General features: G+C 41.5%; 1 protein-coding gene, 1 non-coding gene and 1 pseudogene across 2 annotated transcripts; 2 read left to right on the forward strand and 1 right to left on the reverse strand.

Moving 5' to 3' along the window:
• Positions 1–3,582: 3,582 nt before the first annotated feature.
• LOC136495495 (receptor-like serine/threonine-protein kinase SD1-7) lies at positions 3,583–6,999 on the forward strand (annotated as a pseudogene).
• Positions 7,000–7,851: 852 nt separating this feature from the next.
• Positions 7,852–8,169, reverse strand: LOC136495496 (uncharacterized mitochondrial protein AtMg00810-like). Its single transcript, XM_066491416.1, has one exon. It carries the CDS (start codon positions 8,167–8,169, stop codon positions 7,852–7,854), a length of 318 nt encoding a protein of 105 aa, XP_066347513.1.
• A 7,684-nt stretch (positions 8,170–15,853) lies between these two features.
• LOC136498806 (small nucleolar RNA R71) lies at positions 15,854–15,962 on the forward strand. Its single transcript, XR_010769803.1, has one exon. It is a non-coding gene; the product is annotated as a small nucleolar RNA R71 (small nucleolar RNA).
• The last annotated feature ends 4,316 nt before the right edge of the window (positions 15,963–20,278 follow it).

Consider the following 20,278-nt stretch of genomic DNA (forward strand, 5'->3'; position numbering starts at 1 on the left):
ATTACTATGACTAACGTGTGTTTTGCAGAGACAATTAAGTTAGGTCATGGTAATGGAGATCGATTGGGCAATCAAGGTTGTCATGCCCCTACGATGGAAATCGTTTCGATTTTCAAAGGTTGGACGACAAGGTTAAGGATAACTAGTTCTAAGTGTCAATTAGAGTTGGAGAGACACTTAGAGTAGTTTAGGACTTTGTTTTTCCTTTGGCCGTACTATGAAGGGGGGTATGAACAGGTAGCTTGACCTAGTTAAGTCTAGTGAGTTAGGTGTGGTGCACACTTGTTAAAACTAGCTCTAGGTAGCTCCTATGAATGCCTAAGATCTTTTGGAGCAAACTTCATTCACATATGTTCGGAAGTTGGAAGTGAATGGAGGGTCAAACACTGACCGGACGCTGGCTCCGGTGCGACCGGACGCTGGCCGCAGGGTCCGGTCAGTTCATTTGACCATGAAGATCAAGTCTGGTGTGACCGGACGCTGGGAGGTCATGTGACCGGACGCTGAGGGCCAGCGTTCGGTCGACTCCAGTAAGGGTCTAGACTTGGGAAAGAGTGACCGGACGCGTCCGGTCAGTATGACCGGACCCTGAGTATCCAGCGTCCGGTCGTTTACAGTAAGCATCCAAGAGCGACCGGACGCGTCCGGTCGGTACTGATCGAACCCTGACAGCGGCCGGTCATCACTAGAAAACTGGTTCACGGGTTGAACTGACCGGAGCGTCCGGTCATCACGACCGGAGCGTCCGGTCATCCCGCAGAGGCTCATAACGGTTCGTTTTTCAGGCTGGCTTATAAATAGAAGCTCCACTCATGAGTGGAGCATCTTTTGCTCATTCCAACAGCTGAGAAACACGTTTGTGAGTGCCAAGAAGAGCAAGGTCCTAGTGAGGTGTTTGTGATTTGAGAATCCAAGAGAGTAGCCTCACTAGCAAATCAAGAGTAGCAAAGTGTGCATCCATCTTCTCATTAGGCTTCGCGTGGTCAAGTGAGAGTTCGTGCTTGTTACTCTTGGTGATCGCCATCACCTAGACGGCTTGGTGGTGATTGGGAGTTTGGTGTTCACCCGGCGGAGCTTGTGGGTGACCCAACTCAAGTTGTGAGCGGCTTTGGATGATTCGCCGCGACGGAGTGTCGAAGAATCAACCCGTAGAGAGCACTTGATCCTTGCGTGGATCAAGGGGGAGCTACACCCTTGCGCGGGTGCTCCAACGAGGACTAGTGGGGAGTGGCGACTCTCCGATACCTCGGCAAAACATCGCCGCGTTCCTTTCTCTCTCTATTTACTTTGAGCACTTACTTTGAGCATTTACTTTGAGCAATTCAATACTTGTTTTTACTTCCATAAGAATTGCTTGCTAGAGTAAGTTTGGAACTTAGGTTGAGAGGTTGTTGTGCATTAGTTTGATATAAACACTTTTCTAGGCACAAGGGGTTAATTGGGCTATCCTTAGGATTTGATTATTGCAAGAAAATTTAGAATTAGCCCAATTCACCCCCCCCCCCCTCTTGGGCATCTTGATCCTTTCAACGGCGGACGTGCAAGTCAAGCGAGGGTCTAGAAGACTTGGCACCTGGGCGGTCAAGGATGGTGGTGACATGCATCGAGTGGTGGGGGACGCGTATGGAGTTTGCTACTTGTGGCGGTTTGGTGGGTTGAGCCTCAAAACCATTAGGTGACGGTTTCATGGGTTTGGCCTCAAAACCCGGGCACAGGTTCCGAGGAGGAACGGATGGCCCGTGGCAGCACTGAGGAGTTCGCGTTGAGGCGAAGCTATCTCATGAAGGGCACGGTGGCCATCGGAGGAAGACTATCTTGGGTTGGTCCATAACATCCTCAGGTTAAGTGGTTCGACTCAAAATATCTAGGACGTGTTTGGGATTGTGTAATAGCCCTGATAAATAAGGATGAGAGAGCCCCAATCTCTCTCACCTCTTGCCATTTCATTTCATCTCCATAGTTTTTTCCGCTCTCTAGGTTCTTCTCAAGAGATCCACTGATGAACTAGTGTCCCGGTGTAATTGAACTTGTGATTTTGGTTGGGAATGGAGGCCCTAACCTCCTTGTGTCCTTTGGGATTCGATTTTGTGAGCTGCTTTTGTGAATCGTGTTTGTGTTCTCCGCATTCTTATTTTTCCCCTTTCTTTCTTGGCTCGATTCATCATTTTGAGAGTGTTTTGACTCGTTCTTTTTTATCTGAGATGGACTAGGACGTGAGTTGATCCCTTCCACCAAAGAATTTCATCTAATTCCTTATGAGTTCATAGATCGGGGCGAATCAAGTTCTAGGGTTGAAAAACTAAGGTTCATCGCAATTAGTTGTTTTCCCGTTGATTAGCTTTGTCTTCGGTGATGAGCTTCCAGGAGTAGCCTACAAACTCTATGGTAACCCTCTCTACAAAGTTTGAAGTCATTTTGAGTTGATTTGATTGAGTTTTGGGTATTGAATCGATTTTACCCGAGAACTGCTCAAAAATACCTGACGCGTCCGGTATGAATGTCGGACATGTCCGGTAGGTCATACTTTCGAGTTTGGATCTGAAATTTGGTGGAGACTTACCTCAAGGTGTCTAGAAGCTGTGGCTATAATTTCATAATTTTTGGACATAATTTGCTAAGGTTTTTGATTTTTTTCCAAAGTCGCTCTGTGCTGTTCAGCATACCGGACGTGTCCGGTATTGGCTGACTGCACTCAGTTCAGCAGCCCTTCTTCGGTCGTTTGACCTCAGATTCACATTCCGCCTTTTGCGATGGGTTTCTATCGTTCCAAGGAACTTATCTAGATACTCTTGTCACCAGTTGGCTTGGGTATTTTAGATTCGGGAACTCGCTTCTTCTCAATAGGAGTTGAGTATCTCATTTTCTCTTCTTCAGTTCAGGAAACGCTTTGTGCTCGTTTGTGGTGTACCGCTGTGTTCCTAGGGAACATCCACCCTCTCTTTTGGGTCGAGGGCATCACGGTGTTTGCTTCGTGTGTTTGGTGGTGATTTTTGGACAGCGGTCGAAAGTTTCGAAAGAAATTTGCGGCTCCCATTCAACCCCCCCCCCCCCCCCCCCCTCTAGTCGTCGTTTTTGGTCCTTCTGGGAGTCATTTTGGTGGAGGGACATCCTCAAATTGGTTAGCAAGTACAAAGAGATTGCAGTTTTGTCTTTGCAAGATGGACAGTCTTGCTTCCTGTGGCATTATCTCTGGGGTATTGATATCTGCAGTGACAGGTTCCCTGAATTGTTTTCCTTTGCTAAGAACACTATGATTACAATGTCTGTGGCAGCCTTTACACCACTCATTGATGACCTCTTCCACTTACCCCTGTCCATGGAGGCCTATGATCAGTTTCTCTCCTTTTCAAATCTCATCCAAGGATTGCAGCTTCAAAATTCACCTGACATTTGGACATATATTTGGGGTACCTCTGCTTTTGCCTCCAATAAGGCCTACAGAATGCTTATTGGCTATCGACAGGTCCCTTCACACCTTTCAAATGGCTTTGGCGTTCAGCATGTCAAAATAAGCACAAAATCTTCTTCTGGTTACTATTGAAGGACAGGCTGAGCACTAGAGCTCTCCTTCGACGTCGAAATATGCACTTGGAAGATTATAATTGTGTCCTCTGTCACCTGAACGTGGAAGAAGAGATGGACCATCTCCTGTTTCATTGTCCTTTTGCTACTGCTTGTTGGTCAGTTCTTTCTGCAGTAATACCTGGTTCTTCTGATCCTTGTATGATCGTTGAAAGTCTGAAGGTGCAACTTCATCAACCCTTTTCTATGGAGATTATTGTGGCTATGTGCTGGTCCATTTGGATGATGCACAATGATATGATCTTCAGAGGCATTCCTCACTCCATTCGTCGCTGCAAGGAAGTTTTCAAGAAGGAATTTGCCCTAGTTAAGCTACGGGCAAAGGCTGCTCTTCACCCAAGAATAGATTTATGGCTAGATGCATTTGTGTAATTCTTCTTATTTTCTTCCATACTTTCTTTGTCTCTTGATCCCAGTTTGTAGAACTACTATTGTTCTATGTTAATAAATTCCAGTAGGGGGTCAAACCCCTCATGTTTTATCAAAAAACAACTCCATATCCTCACTCTTATTTTGGGCATCTTTTGCACCAAGAAAACCCGATAATCGCGCAGCAAACGATTGCCTGAACTATGCCTGGAACGGGCTGTGGTTCAGCGGCGTCCCGGAGATGCCGTCGTACTCGGAGCTGTTCTCCAACCAGGTCGTTGTCCACCCCAACGAGATCGCTTATACATCTTCAACACCTCGGCCGACGCGCCCTTCTCCCGCTTCGTGCTAAACGAGGTCAGCGTGCTGCAGCGGCTGGCGTGGGACCCCTCCAGCCGGGTGTGGAACGTCTTCGGGCAGGCGCCCAGGGACGTCTGCGACGACTACGCCCTGTCCACGCTGTCCTGCAGCTGCATCGTTTGGTTCAGCCCCGTGAACCAGGGTTTACAATTTCGGCGAAATATCGCCGAAATTTTTGAAATATCGTCTTTTTCGTTGAGGTCCGAATTTTTTTTTATCGGTCAAATTTTTTCGGTTAAATTCATCTTTCACTCTAAAATTACACCAAACCACACTAAAATGACCCTCCATATCATCTAGTCTTATCAAAGCCCTAAATTTCTTCAAATTTATTTAATTTTCTCACTCACACATTGGATGGCACTAGTATATGCAGCTCGCCCACCGTCAGCACACTGTATTACCGCGGCTCTACTTCTGTGATATATTATGTTATTTCGTTGTTATATAAATTTATGATGGATGATGGATTATAGAGTTTTTCTAGTGAAATGTTGCCAAATTTGTTTAAAACTCCATTTAAATTTATTTAAATTTGAACCGATATTTCTGAAATTTCGTATTTATTGTTGGGGATCGAAATTTTTTTCTTACCGGTATTGTAAACCTTGCCGTGAACCCCTCGCAGTGGTCCATGACCATGAGGGGGTCCGGAGGCAGGTGCCGGAGGAACGTGCCGCTGGAGTGCGGCAACGGGACGACGACGGACGACTTCATGGTGGTGCGGAGAGTAAAGCTCCCCGATACGTACAACACAACGGTGGACATGCACGCGACGCTGGAGCAGTGCAGGGCGAGGTGCCTCTCCAACTGCTCGTGCGTGGCCTATGCCACTGCGGACATCCGAGGAGGCGGTGATGGCAGTGGCTGCGTCATGTGGAAGGATAACATTGTTGGCGTCCGGTACGTAGACAAGGGGCAGGATCTCTACCTGAGGTTGGCGAAATCTGAATTAGGTAACTTTCAGTTACCCAGGTCTCAATTGCATATACTTTTCTCCTCGCAAATGACAAAAAGAAAGAAATATTAAGAAGAAAAGTCTCACCATCCGTTACATTCGGCATTCACAAAAAGATCATCTATTCACTTTGTGTAACATATTTGTGCAGCTAACAGGAAGATAAGGGATGTGGCAAAAATCGTGCTTCCGGTTACAGCATCTCTGCTCGTGCTTGTGGCCGCTGCCATGTACCTTGTTTGGATATGCAGACTGAGAGGTAGAGCCACTTCGATAGTCAGAATGATTCAGAATTCAAAATTCCTGTTGAATTACTCTAACAAGTACTAGCAGAGGATTCATACTGATTGACATTTCTGTTAGGCCAACGTCAGATGAACTTGGTGATGAAAATCTAGAGCTTCCATTTGTTAGCTTCGAAGATATTGTTACTGCAACAGATAACTTCTCTGAAGACAATATGCTTGGTGGATTTGGGAAGGTTTACAAGGTAATAAAAAAATTAGTTTGAACAATAGTAGTATGAAACTTTTGCCACTTCTTTTTCAATTTACTAATGGTGAAATCGTGCAGGGTATGCTGGGAGAGAAGAAAGACGTTGCAATCAAAAGGCTCGGTCAGGGTTCTGGGCAAGGCGCAGTGGAATTCAGAAATGAAGCAGTTCTGATTGCCAAATTGCAGCACAGAAACCTTGTCGACTTCTTGATTGCTGCATTTGTGGAGTTGAGAAATTGCTGATTTATGAATATTTCCCAAACAAAAGCTTGGTTTCCTTCATTTTTGGTATGCTGAATTTTTTTATTTTTACAAAAAGAGAGAGTAGCCATAGTTACCATGGGTTTACTTTACTTATAATATACCATTGTAGATGCTGCAAGCAAAAAGCTCCTTGATTGGCCGATAAGGTTCAAGATAATCAAAGGAATATCTAGAGGGCTTCTTTACCTCCACCAGGATTCAAGGTTGATGATAGTTCACAGAGGTCTCAAACCAAGCAACATATTGTTGGATGCAGATATGAGCCCTAAGATATCAGATTTCAGTATTGCAAGAATCTTCGGAGAAACCAGCATGAAGCAAATATCGAGTTGTTGGGACATAGTGAGTAGTCCGTGTCTCAGATTTTTAAAATAACTATTTGTTTTCATACACTTAATAAGCTTGTTACTTTGTGCTAAAATCCTTAAATAGTGGTTACATGTCTCCTGAATATGCTATGGATGGCGCCTTTTCTGTCAAGTCTGATTCATACAGCTTTGGTGTCATACTCTTGGAGATTAGAAGTGATTTGGAGATTAGTTTAACCCACATCATGAATTTCCCAAATCTATTAGCTTATGTTAGTACAATGGCATGCTTGAAATTTTTACAATTCAACAAAAAAACTATTAACGTTCCATGAAATTGATTCGATTGGTTCAGGCATGGAGCTTATGGAATGAAGGAAAGGCAATGGATTTAGTAGACCCATCCCTTGTCAAGAGTTGTTTGAAAGATGAAGCTTTTAGGTGTATCCACATAGGACTCTTGTGTGTGCAAGACAATCCAAATAGCAGGCCACTCATATGTTATCAGTGGTGTTCATGTTGGAGAATGAAACTACAGCACTTTCACTTCCAAAACAGCCTGTATTTTTTTCACTAAGGTATTCTGAAGCCCAGGAAAGAGGAGAAAACACTAGCAGCTCTATGAATAACATGAGCATGACAGTGTTATCAGAGGGGCGATAGGTGGTTAGGTTGTGCAATGTTTGTATGTGTAAATAATTTCTTAGAAAATATGTAAAACATTAGTAGTAGTTTATATATTTATTGTCTTTTTTATTGCGAAGATACTTCTGAAAGAGGAATGGGAATGAATCATATTCTATTCCGTGGATTGTACACAGTACATATGGGCAGCTGGGACGACACATGAGCCAGTCCACATGCGATTACAATCACTCAACACAGGGTGCACACATGCAGCCACTCAACTCTACAAGAATGGGCAACACTCCAAATATAGAGTATGCAAAGCTATCGCTAACACTCCCCCGCAGTCTTATCAGGAGCACGACAAACGTTAAGAGTGGATCGAAACTCCTAAAATACATGCGTTGGGAGACCCTTGGTGAAGATGTCGGCGTACTGGGATGTTGTGGGGACATGCAGAACCCGAACCTAACCGAGGGCGCCACGCTCCCAAACAAAATGGACATCAATCTCATCATGCTTCGTGCGCTGATGCTGGATCAGATTCGTGGGAAGGTAGACAGCACTGACATTGTCGCAATAAACCAAAGTGGCATGGCGGAGATGGTGGCGGAGCTCGCTAAGTAACTGGCGAAGCCATGAAGCTTCAGCGACACCATTGGCCACGGCTTGATACTCGGCCTCTACGCTAGACCAGGAGACTGTGTGCTGACGCTTGGAAGACCAGGACACCAGGTTATCACCGAGGAACACCGTGTAGCAAGAGGTCGAGCGGCGAGTGTCAGAGCATCCGGCCTAGTCCGCATCAATGTAAACAACAAGCTCGGTTGGCGGAGAGCGATGCATAGTCAAGCCAAGGGAAAGAGTACCATGTAAATACCATAGTATTCACATGAGAGCAGCAAAATGAGGCTCACGTGGATCATGCATGTAGAGGCATATCCACTGGACGGCATAGGCAATATCCGGACGAGTTAAAGTCTGATATTGTAGTGGACCAGCCAAACTGCGATATAGAGTAGAGTCGGCGACTGGAGGACCATCAACAGATAATTTGGAGTGCAAGTCGACGAGGGTGCTGTAGGGCTTGCAAGCAGTCATCCCGCTACGCTCCAAGATGTCCAGAGTGTACTGCCGCTGATTGAGAAAAAGGCCATCATCACAGTAGGCGATGGAGACACCAAGTAAGTGATGAAGCTGTCCCATGTCAGTCATTGCAAACTCATGCTGAAAGGCTACAATAATGTGTTGAAGAAACTGTTGGCGTTTCTTAGCGCAATCACCAAGTATGGAGGTTTCAAGTCCATCCCTGGTAACAGCGCCAGAAATGCCAGTTGGTATTTCTTAACACCATCATTAAGATTGAGTTAACCTTAGCGATGCCGCCAAGAAACACCAACTACAGTAGTTCTTAACGATTATAGAAAATATCTGCAAGCGCACGGATCTATCATTGTAGCATTTCACCCAAAAGTATTCAGGGTATCGCTATTTATATTTTCCCAAAGGAGGGCAAGGGATAAGAGTCTAGAATGAGCATGAACAAGATTACATACTTGCATTAGTAAACCAATAGTCTATGACAGGGGTAAAAATGGTATTTTTAGGATAGTGGACACACATCTGGGCCAACCTCAAGGATAAAGGAAAACAAAGAATAAAAGAATGTTCCTAAGTAGAGCAGGCATGTTCTAATATAGCCGTGCAAAGAACAGTTGATGATCATACAAATTACATAATTAGAGTTAGAACTAAGTGTAAGATAGGTCGGGAGGCCACTAAGTACTGGTCTACCAGCAACCTCATGTGACGATTTAGACTCCTACACCCTACCTGAACGTGGGGGGTTACGAGGGACAGACATGGCTATCACCACCTGCCGTCTACCCCTCAACCGGAGAGTAGGAAATGCATTCACCAGCTCCTATGTACCCAGGCACCACGTCCGATTACACAGAAACTACCCAAATCACCCCGGGCCCCTGACCCTATAGATCGATAGGTAAAGGACTTGGGCACACCCGAAGGCACGAAGAACTGCCACCTCAACTTAACTCTAATTCTACTCATATAAGTTATATGAATGATTAGGCATAAAGTTCTACATGTTACTCTCATAGCATAGAAACTATATGCTAGTTCATATGTCATGATTATAACATGAAAACTATACTCTAGTTTATAAGCACTACTATATTGAAAATATGAGGGCAAGACTTTAGAAGAACTCTTCATAGTATTCATACCAAGATGTATCTCTTCTTCCAAGGAGCCAAGCTCTCCAAGGTAGCTCTTGCCGAGTTCCAAACTACTACTAAAAACTAGAAGATTACAAGTAGAGAGGTGAGGTGTGTAGCTCCAAATGTTGGTGTGTGTTGAAGGTGAGCTCTACCCTCTTATTTATACCAATCCATGGTTGGTTTGGTGTAGGAAAATAAGGAAACCACCGTGGACTAATGTTGCATGCCGCCATGCAACCGCTAGAGCAAGTCGGGCCTAGGTGGTAGCAGCTGGGGTGTGGCCGCAGCCCTAGTATGCCCGTATCCTGGTGGGTCTGCCTCAGGACCGCCTTTGTGTGGTCGATTCCTGGGTGGGCCTGGGCCATGTCCACATCGGTGCTTGGCCTAGATTTGTCAGTTGCTTTGGCCTTTGCTTGGTTCTTTTGTGCTTTTCTGGATTGCGCCTTTTGTTATGTTTTCCACTTGTATTCAAATGTGTGCCCTGCAAAACATGTTTCTTCCAATACAAGTGGAACTAGGTTAATAGTTAATGCATATGTGTCAAAAGTTTGTTTATTTCTCCCATTTTGGATAGTAACTAGTGGTCGGATATTGTCGTTTAAGGACCGCCAACAAATCCCCCAAGCTTAACATTTGCTCATTGTTAACATTTGTTAGCATCACTACTAAGAATAGAGTTTTAAATCTAGTCCCTAGTAACAGGGCCAGAAATGCTTGTTGGTATTTAATAACGTGTCACTTGTTTTAAGTAGCCACCTATTATAAACCTATATCTCCAAACTTTACTAGGTTGTCATCCCTAGTTATGATGTCAGAGATACTTGTTGGTACTACATAACATTACTACTAGAATAATACTAGTAGTTCTTTATTAATTATGTGACTAGAAAGAATAAATAAATATATGAATGAAAAGGATTTGCAAGCGCACAGATAATATACCATTGTAGCATTTTACCCGAGAGTATTCCAAGTATCGTTATTTCTATTTTTACCACAGGGAAGGTCTAGCATGGACATGTATTGATAACTTATACTATTGATGGAGAAATAAACCATAACCAATATTCTACTCATAACAGGGGTAAGTCATATGATAAGATATATAATAAGTATTGATTAATAATAATAATAAATCACTCGGAGTACTCCTTTCTATGACATTAGCATGGTCAGGTAGAATATTAGAGAAATAATTCCTAAGTCATTCTTAATTACAAGTCAAAGCATACATTGATTAGTGCAATTATACCTAGTAATCATTGCTAAGATCATTATCATATCGACACATAAGGGATATTACTAAGGAAGATTAAGAACATAGCTTGCTCTTCCTTCGTAACCAAACCCTACGTGCGCCTATATTCGGGGACTAGACTACAAAGGACTCAATGGGAGTGTCACATCCACGATCTACCACATGACCTAGAATATAGGGTGTATCCGTAGGTAAACAATGTATAAGCACCACGCTTACACAATATCGACCACCCACCCATGGATCCTTACAGTGAGTGCTATACGAACTTATGCATGAACATGATGATAATCCAACTATACTAAGCATATAATCAAAGTAGACGATAAACATTATAATGAAGAACATGAATAAGATGAATACTGATATTGTCATAACAATTGTAACTAGCATATAAAATTAATAGAGGTACAAGACAGAGAGGGGTATAAAGATTATACCAAACCACACTCTTGACAAGATCAGGAATCCAAGCAAAGCCTGCTTGCCTCCCTCTAGACCTTAACTAGCTACGCCCTAGAATATGATGGAGCTCTAAGGATGATTAGGGTTTTTGTCTTCTCAAATGACTTGATGACTAGGGTTATGCCTAGGGGGTGGCAGGGGTTGGTATATATAGCCTGGAGTGTCCAACGTGAGCCCTTGGATGAAACCGACTTAAAGGATGGCCTAGATGCAACCTAGGAGGCGGTGGAGAACCGACATTCAAAGGAGCGGCTGACATGTGGGCCCTAGGGGCCGGGTGGCTTACAAGTGGGGCTGGATAGCCCCACCTGGCGGCGTCTCACCCTCTGCTTCGGTGTGGAGTTGTCCCAAGACTTCTGGAACCTTTTGGTGTCCGTTTCGCTGTGGATAAGCGCAATTAAATTGACATGTAGGTCCACCTTGACGGTTTTCTAGATAAACCCTGTAGAAAATACAGATTCACCAAAACTCATGGAATTTGTTAGTTTAAACCCCTACACCTTCATTGGTGATTATATTTATGCCCTTATGCATGTTATATTGATGGTTTATAATGGTTGTTAACTACCGTCAACAAACTCCCCCAAGCTTAACCTTTGCTAGTCCCTTAGCAAAGCTAAACTCAGTAAATGGATCAGGAGTTGCTATGATGCTTTCACTTCTCAAAAGTACACATGCGTTCAAACAAGAATGCTCCTCTACATTAGAATAAACTGATCTGACTTTCAAACTTACCCATATTACCTTCAACAATGGGGCTTCTCAACGTTCACTTGGGTCTTAAGCAATTGAAAGATAGGACGATCAAGTCAAGAACTATGTCTCAAGTTCTTTACTCAACCATTATCCTAGAGTTTTTATAGGTTTTTAAAATAAAACTCAGAGCTTCCTTTGTATCACACTCTCAAGTCTCTCAATATATGTGGTATTTGTGGATCCTCACCAAGGCAATAGTGGTGTTATGCCTTTCTCTTCCTACAACTAAGGCTTATGTGGAGCTCATAGGTAGGGAGAAAGCATAAAAGACCATACTAGCAATACATATATTGTAAAATCAAACCTCGGATTCAGAGAGAGTTAAGGCATACAATCAAATCAAGATATGCATGTGTGTGGATATATGGTGGATATATTTGGTGGCTAACCTAATTCTACTATGCTCCTTGAAAACATATCTCTCTTTTAAAACTTGGAAACAACTTTGCAAGAAAACATGGGCTATCTTATTCATCTTTTTTAGGCGGGCATCTGAGTACCCATTGTTTTAAATATATCGGTCACTTGTCCATTTTTTCTCATCTTTCTTTTCTTTTTATCTTTTTTTATGAATAACTTTTGCATAGCCCCATGTCTCTTCTCTACAACAAAACTTTTGAGAGATAGCAACAAGAACGTGTAGCATTTATTTGCTGGAAATCCTATGAACATGTTTTTGGTATTTACTCCCACTGTAGGAGTAAAACATTTTTGGGTGGATCTAGATGAATTGGCATGTTGTTGCGCCTACCCCCAGTGTAGGAGTAGTGCATATTTGGGTTGTGTGTACATGATCTTGATTTTAAGAGCATGACAAACCTCTCATCAGGGTCAATAAAACTTGACTAAATTCAATGCAATGCAAGCAGCATATATGAGTGGAAGTTTTCCTAGTCAATAAAACCTCTCATCTGGTAGGAATTCAAGTTTTGTCACACAGGAGCTCATCATGTAGGATTTTTATATTTTTCAAAAGATAAATCTCCAGAACTTTAGTGTCACTTGGAATAAGATAAACAACACCTCAGACATTCTCATATAATATCCGTCAATTACCTAGACTTAGATCAAGCATATGCTACCCACGAGTTTTAAGTTTAGAGTAAATTCTTATATCAAAACAGTTGTATCCAAAACTCGAGAGAATTCAAGGCTAAAAACTAGATACTTGAAAGGAATTATGACAGAGCAACTATTCATCATTTCCATTGCAAGAGATAATCTTCTGAGTTCATTTATTTTATTCAGCTCTTAAAAATAGAAAATTAGGCACACACTTTTATTTTGTTTTTATTTTTAAGATCACACCTTACTATATATATAACTAGCTAAGATAAATTTTTATTTTGTTTTAGTTTGTTATGCATCTTTTTATTTTAACTAACATGAAGCAAACTTAACAGTAAAACCAAAGGGAAAGAAATACTTATCTACATACATGGGGATGCTCCTCTCCTAAGCTGGATGTTGTCATGGTCTTTCTTAGATTGAGTCTACCAGCAGAAGTCTTTCTTATCCATCTAGAAGTTGTGTTCCTTGTGCAGTGGGTGAAGCAGCGGTTCGAGAAAAATGTACTTCGGATGGTTGACTTTACTCTTGATCATCCTGCAAAGTACTCCAACAAGAACATCAAAACTCATGGCACAAATTAAGATAAGGGGTTAGCGGTCAGCCATTCAGAGATTTGTTATCCTTGGAGGTTAGACAGATTTCCTAATTGACAAAGTTCTAGCAGAATGTCTATTTAATATTTTTAGATTTTCTTATTTATATACTGCAGAAAGAAAATATGCATGCATGTTATATATATATATATATATATATATATTATTTTTTTATGCCACCATAGTGAATCTTCCCGTGATTGTTTACACACTGTAAAATTACTCACATGGGGCTTAGGATTTATGTTGCAATACTGTAATGCAGTCATGAAACTTTTTATCTTCCTTTCCTAAATGCAATGCTAATGCAGAAAAGTAAATATGCTAAAGTGAAAAGAATTCATGCAATGCTAGAAAGCAAATATGGATAACTACTGATGTTACCTCACGCTGAGGGTTCAGAATTTTAAGTTCTTCGAACATGACTTTCTCTAGTCTTGTTTATTCCTTGGGTGCATCAGTCAGTCTCGGGGATGGAGACCCTGATGGTTGCACCTCTTGTAACTCTGGTGGCGATGTTACCTTTTCTTTCCATACCTGCTTGGTATGTGGACTTGACTTTGGCGGAGTAGGTTCTTTAGGTTCTTCATCTTCCTCCCAACTTTTCTTTGGGGATTGATTCTTTTGGTTTTGGGATGATCGACGTCTCCTCCTAGAGCATGACTTCTTCGGCTGCTCATAAGTGGTATAACTATTAAAATAACAGCATACCTTTTCTCCAAGGAATTGGAAGTGGATTTGTCCAGATCCAACATAGATGATCGCATTAGTAGTATTGAGGAATGGTCTTCCCAAGATGATGGGTGTATCGTCTTCTTCTTCTCCCATGTCCAGAACCATAAAATCAGCAGGGGCGAACTGGTCATGTATTCTTACCATGACATCTTTTGCTATTCCCTCTGAAAATTAGATTGATTGGTCCACCATCTACAATTGCATATATGTAGGGAACAAAGGTGGGGAACAAAGGTTCATCACCAAATAATTATTCACGCGTTACCTTAGACATTATATAGACATCCGACCCAATGTCGCAGAAGGTCTTGTGGAAGATTCTTTGTCCAATGGTACACTCGATCATGGGTACACCTGGAACATCCTTCTTAGCAAGGAATGGTGAAGCGAGGAGGTGTTCGTACTCTGATCGAAGTGTGTTGATCATGTTGACTGATTCTTCTTCAGACTGTCTGGCCTTATTCTTTCTCCTCCTATTGTTCTTCTTCTTGGTCACTGTTGTCTCTTCGGGTAGGTATGGCATCTACAGATGACTAGGAGATTGCAAGATACGATTCTTGAAAGAAAACTTTTCCTTTCTATCCTTGATTGTGAAACAGATCTTGGCACTGACCATGTAGATGATGGCTTTAGCAGTGCTTAGGAAAGGTCGGCCCAAAATGATGGGTGCCCTTTCATCTCCACCTATTTCTAAAATCACAAAGTCTATGAGAACATATGATTGTCCCACTCGAATAATAGCATCTTCAAGAACTCCCTTGGGGTAATAGAGTGACTGATCTACAAGCTGTAAATGCATATTTGTGTACAATAAAGTATCTCGATTAATTTGATCATAAATTACCTTAGGCATGATGTTGACACTTGCTCTAAAGTCACATACAGCTTCTTGAAAAATGTGAGGTCCAATGGCGATGGAGATGACAGGTCTTCCTGGATCGCTCTTCTTTTTTTGGCAAGGTATAGTCTATCGACCTTCCCATCAATGGTTGTATATAGTAGCATGCTGCATTCTGAATATTGACAAGATTTGCAGTTTCTAGTTCTTCTGGTTGCCCTAGAATCTTACCTTTGTCGGACGGAGGAATAGCAGCAGCCAGCTGAGCTATTTGTGATTCTATTATTTTATTAAAGCTATGCTAGTTTTTAATGGCAGAAGCAAAGCTATCCATTTTATTATTTATGTTCTCTAGAATTTTATCATTGGTAGTTACCTTTCTAGATAATCCCTCCATAAGTTTGGATTGGCCAGCAATTAATTCTCTCAAGGGTGGTTGGTTGAAATTATTAAAATTATTACCTTGATAGTTACCTTGGTAATTACCATGATAGTTTGATCTCTGTTGCTGATTCCATCCTTGATTCTGTTGAGGATGAAAGTAGTAGTTGTTGACAAAGTTCACATCCTCATGGGTCTCAGGGCAGTTGCTCCCTGAATGCCTAGTGTTTCCACATACTTCACATGTCATGCGAGAATCATGTATGTGCATGACTTCTTGCTTCTCATTGGCTCGATCTTTAAGCTTCTTTATCAGTAGGTCCATCTTGGCAGACAACATGTCTACCTCCTTGAGTTGATGCATACCTCCACCTCTCTTGCGGGTTTGAACACGTTCTTCATTCTAACCTTGATTGGAGGCCATCTTCTCCACAAGAGCTATGCAGCTGGTATGGTGAGTGATAGGAATGCATCTCTAGCAGTAGCATCCATAGTCTCATGGGTACTATTGGTCAACCCATGGTAGAAAGTCTGCATGAGTAGCCAATTCTCCATCCCATGATGAGGACATTCCGCAATATAATCTTGAAAGCGTTCCCATGCCTCAGGGACAGATTCATCATGTTGTTGCTGAAAGCTTGAAATTCTCCCACGTAGAGCATTGGTCTTGCCTGTGGGAAAAAACTTTGCTAGGAAGGTAGTGGAGCAGTTATCCCATGTAGTATTTCTATCTTTGTTGGCATAGAACCATAGATTTGCCTTCCCCAATAGTGAGAATGGGAAGAGGCAAAGTAATATGGCATCCTGGGTCACTCCTTTGGTGGTGAAAGTGCTATAAATCTCCAGGAAGTGTTGGAGATGTGCACTCACGTCTTCATGTGCCTTTCCACAAAACTGGTTTGCTTGCACCATGTTGATGAGGGCTGGCTTGAGCTCGAATCCATTATCTCCAACATTGACTGTTGGTCCAGTACGGATGTTGGTCGTAGTTGGAGTAGAGAAATCATGGAGAGTCCTATTAACCATGTCTTCAAATTCTGGTGTTAAGCTTCGCCTTATATGGTTGTCTTTCGACTTTAAATCTAGAACTTTCTTGAGTTTAGCTCTAGTTCTCCTGATTAATGCTTCTGGATCTTCAACGTAGTTTGTCGGAAGGTCAAAACTGGTCATACATTACCCTGCATAAGATACAAAAGTAGACAGCATAAGGGTAATCCCGCTTGAGCAAAGGTCAATGGTTATCTTCGATCACATCAATAAGTATAAGTTTATCAATACTTCCTTTGCTTAGCTACCTTCCCTGGCAACGGCGCCAAAAATGGTTGTTGACATTTCTTAGCGTCACTACTAAGAACAGAGGTTTAAATCTAGTCCCTAGTAATAGCACCAGAAATGCTTGTTGGTATTTATTAACGTGTCACTTGTTTTTAAGTAGCCACCTATTATAAATTTATATCTCCTAACTTTACTAGGTTGTCATCCCTAGTTATGATGTCAGAGATACTTGTTGGTACTATATAGCATTACTACTAGAATATACTAAGTAGTTCTTTATTAATTATGTGACTAGGAAGAATAAATAAATATATGAATGAAATGGATCTGCAAGCGCACAGATAATATACGATTGTAGCATTTTACCCGAGAGTATTTCAGGTATCGTTATTTATATTTTTACCACAGGGAAGGTCTAACATGCACATGTATTGATAACTTATACTATTGATGGAGAAGTAAACCATAACCAATATTCTACTCATAACAGGGATAAGTTATATGATAAGATATATGATAAGTATTGATTAATAATAATGATAAATCACTTAGAGTACTCCTTTCTATGGCATTAGCATGGTCAGGTAGAATATTAGAGGAATAATTCCTAAGTCATTCTTAATTACAAGTCAAAGCATACATTGGTTACTGCAATTATACCTAGTAATCATTGCTAAGATCATTGTCATATCTACACATAAGGTATATTACTAAGGAAGATTAAGAACAGAGCTTGCTCTTCATTCATAACAGAACCCTACGTGCTCCTATATTCGGGGAGTGGACTACAAAGGACTCAACGAGAGTGTGGCATCCATGATCTATCACATGACCTAGAATATAGGGTGTATCCATAGGTAAACAATGTATAAGCACCACACTTACACAATATCGACCACCCACCCATGGATCCTTAGAGTGAGCACTATACGAACTTAGGCATGAACATGATGATAATCCAACTATACTAAGCATATAATTAAAATAGACGATAAACATTATAATAAAGAACATGAATAAGATGAATACTGATGTTGTCATAACAATTGTAACTAGCATATAAAAGTAATGGAGGTACAAGAGAGAGAGAGAGGGGTACAAAGATTATACCAAACCACGCTCTTGACAATATCGGGAATCCAAGCGAAGCCTGCTTGCCTCCCTCTAGACCTAGCCTAACTAGCTACGCCCTAGAATATGATGGAGCTCTAAGGATGAAAAGGTTTTCTGCCTTCTCAAATGACTTGATGACTGGGGGTGGCATGGGTTGGTATATATAGCTCGGAGCATCCAACGTGAGCCCTTGTATCAAACCGACTTAAAGGATGACGTAGATAGAACCTAGGAGGCGGTGGAAAACCAACATTCGAAGGAGGGGCTAACATGTGGGCCCCAGGGCCTTGGTGGCTTACTAGGTGGGGCCTATGGCGTCTCGCCCTTTGCTTCAGTGTGTGGTCCTCCCGAGTCTTTTGGAACCTTCTGGTGTCCATTTCGCTGTGGATAAGTGCAATTAAAGCTGACATGTAGGTCCACCTTGACGATTTTCTAGATAAACCCTATAGAAAATACAAATTCACCAAAACTCATGGAATTTGTTAGTTTAAACCCCTAGACCTTCATTAGGTTATTATATTTATGCCCTTATACCTTTTATATTGATGGTTTATAATGGTTATTAACTACCATCAACACTCGTCCCGAGCAAATAGCTAAGTACTTGGTTGTTGATCAGGAGTTGCTACTATGCCTAATATATTTCATAAGTGCCATGCCTATAACAAAGTATTCTTCCTGTAATTTAAATAAGTTGGCGTTTTTATCCACCATTTTACCTTGATCCTTGTGGGGCATATAGCTTTTCCAAGTTATTGGCCGGTTGCAAGATAGAACGGTTATAACAGAATCACCAATCATTCATTCTTTGATCGACTATCTATCTGGAGGTTTTATATGTTTTGCAAAATAAAATATAAGTTCCTCAAATGATTCTCTCGATCGCTCAATGTGTATGAAACCTCACCAAAGGCATTTGATATTTTGCCTTCTTTTTCATTTCCTACCACTAAAGGCTTTTGAAGTGGAATTTTGGGTAGGTACGAAATTAAGGTATACTTGCATCACATATTTTGCTAAGTCAAAAACCGGACCTTAAGGAGATGCAAGTCATACACTTTGATCAAGACGTGCAAGTGTGTGGAATTTTTATAAAGTCCTAATTCTAAATATTTTTGGTACTCCTTTGAATCATGAATCTCTCTCTTTTGGTTGAATGCCTTTTTATTCGAAAGTATGGGCTATCTTTATTTCTTTCTTTCTTTTTCTTTTCTTTTCTTCATGCTCTTTGGCATACATTTTTTTCTCATGCCTTTTGGCAGGGACATTTCTCTCTTTGTTTAGTATAGCCCATACTATTCTTTGGGCATATGAAACTTTTTGGAAGAGAGACTCATAATAAACGAATGGAGTAATTATTTGGTGGATGGAAAAGGCATATTTTTGCGTAACTCTCAGTGTAAGAGTTAGTATTTTTTTATGGCTGTACGTGTGTCTTGATCATGGGCACATGACAAAAATCTCAATAAGGGTCACAATAATTTGACAAAGCTCAATGCAGTAACAAGTAGTATATGACTAAGGTTTTGAATATATATCATGCCATATGGCCTTGGAGGTATTCATAATCATTGAGAAACTTTTGGATTTTAGCATTTTTAAAAATAAAAACTTAGGATGTCAAGTTTCTCTTAGAACAGAGTCATAGTAATTCTATTTGTACCATATCATAACTGGCAACAACTAGGAAAAGGAGCATGCATTTGCAACCCACAAGTTTTTAAGTTTTAGGATGAGATATTTTAGCCAATAAACTTAAATCTTAGGGAAATACTATTACAGCTTAGGCATAGATAAATTGTAGATAGAGCAACTATTCATCATTTCAACTTAGGAGAAACTTAACAATCTTAAAACACATATGAGAGTGAAATTCATATTTTTGTTGTTTTTATCATATTTTTTGTATTTTCAAATTTTTAGATTTTTTATATACTTAATAAATAAATAAATGCAGAAAATAAAATGTGAAAAATAAAGATACAAGGGTACCTCTACGGGGGTACTCCCCTAAGCTAGCTCTAGGCCTACGGTTCGGGATTGTATCTCATGGACCAGCCAGTAGGCCACCTGTGCTTTTTGTTGTTGTCCCAAGCAGCGCATTAATGTCCTGTGAACTGTTGTTGCTGCTGTAGGTGCCACTATCTTCGTATCCTGCACATGAGTGTTAAATGTATTTTGAATTTCACCTGTGTAGATTTCCAATCCTCCGAGGTGAGTGTTCATGCCATCCAACTCCCGACGGTTCGAAGTAGACTGTCATGGATGGACGGGTGGTGGTAGCCCCTTGGAGTCAGACGAGTGGTACGTCCATGCCACGGCATCGGTATCTTGCCATTCTATCCATTGGCCTCGTGTGGTTGCGGGGCGTGTCCCCAGCTAGGCCGATACCCAGGGGTGAACCCAGGCATCTACATGGCCGGAATCCACTCCGCATGGTACACCTATGGCACGAGCGGTGTCAGTGTCAGTGGTGGCTGTTGAGAGCTACCAGCTTCACCCCTAGCCCTGCTCCTTGTTGCCTTGCGAGAAACAGAACTCTTGCATGCTTCCTCTTGTTCGATAAGAATGACAGTGAGTGACGGGGATT

Source organism: Miscanthus floridulus, chromosome 12 (genome assembly GCF_019320115.1).
Source record: "Miscanthus floridulus cultivar M001 chromosome 12, ASM1932011v1, whole genome shotgun sequence".
Taxonomy (NCBI): domain Eukaryota; kingdom Viridiplantae; phylum Streptophyta; class Magnoliopsida; order Poales; family Poaceae; genus Miscanthus; species Miscanthus floridulus.

Bases quoted from the DNA above. Each gene is read 5' to 3' on its own strand.
- LOC136495496 (XM_066491416.1), bottom strand. From the start codon at position 8,169: ATGGGACAGCTTCATCACTTACTTGGTGTCTCCATCGCCTACTGTGAT.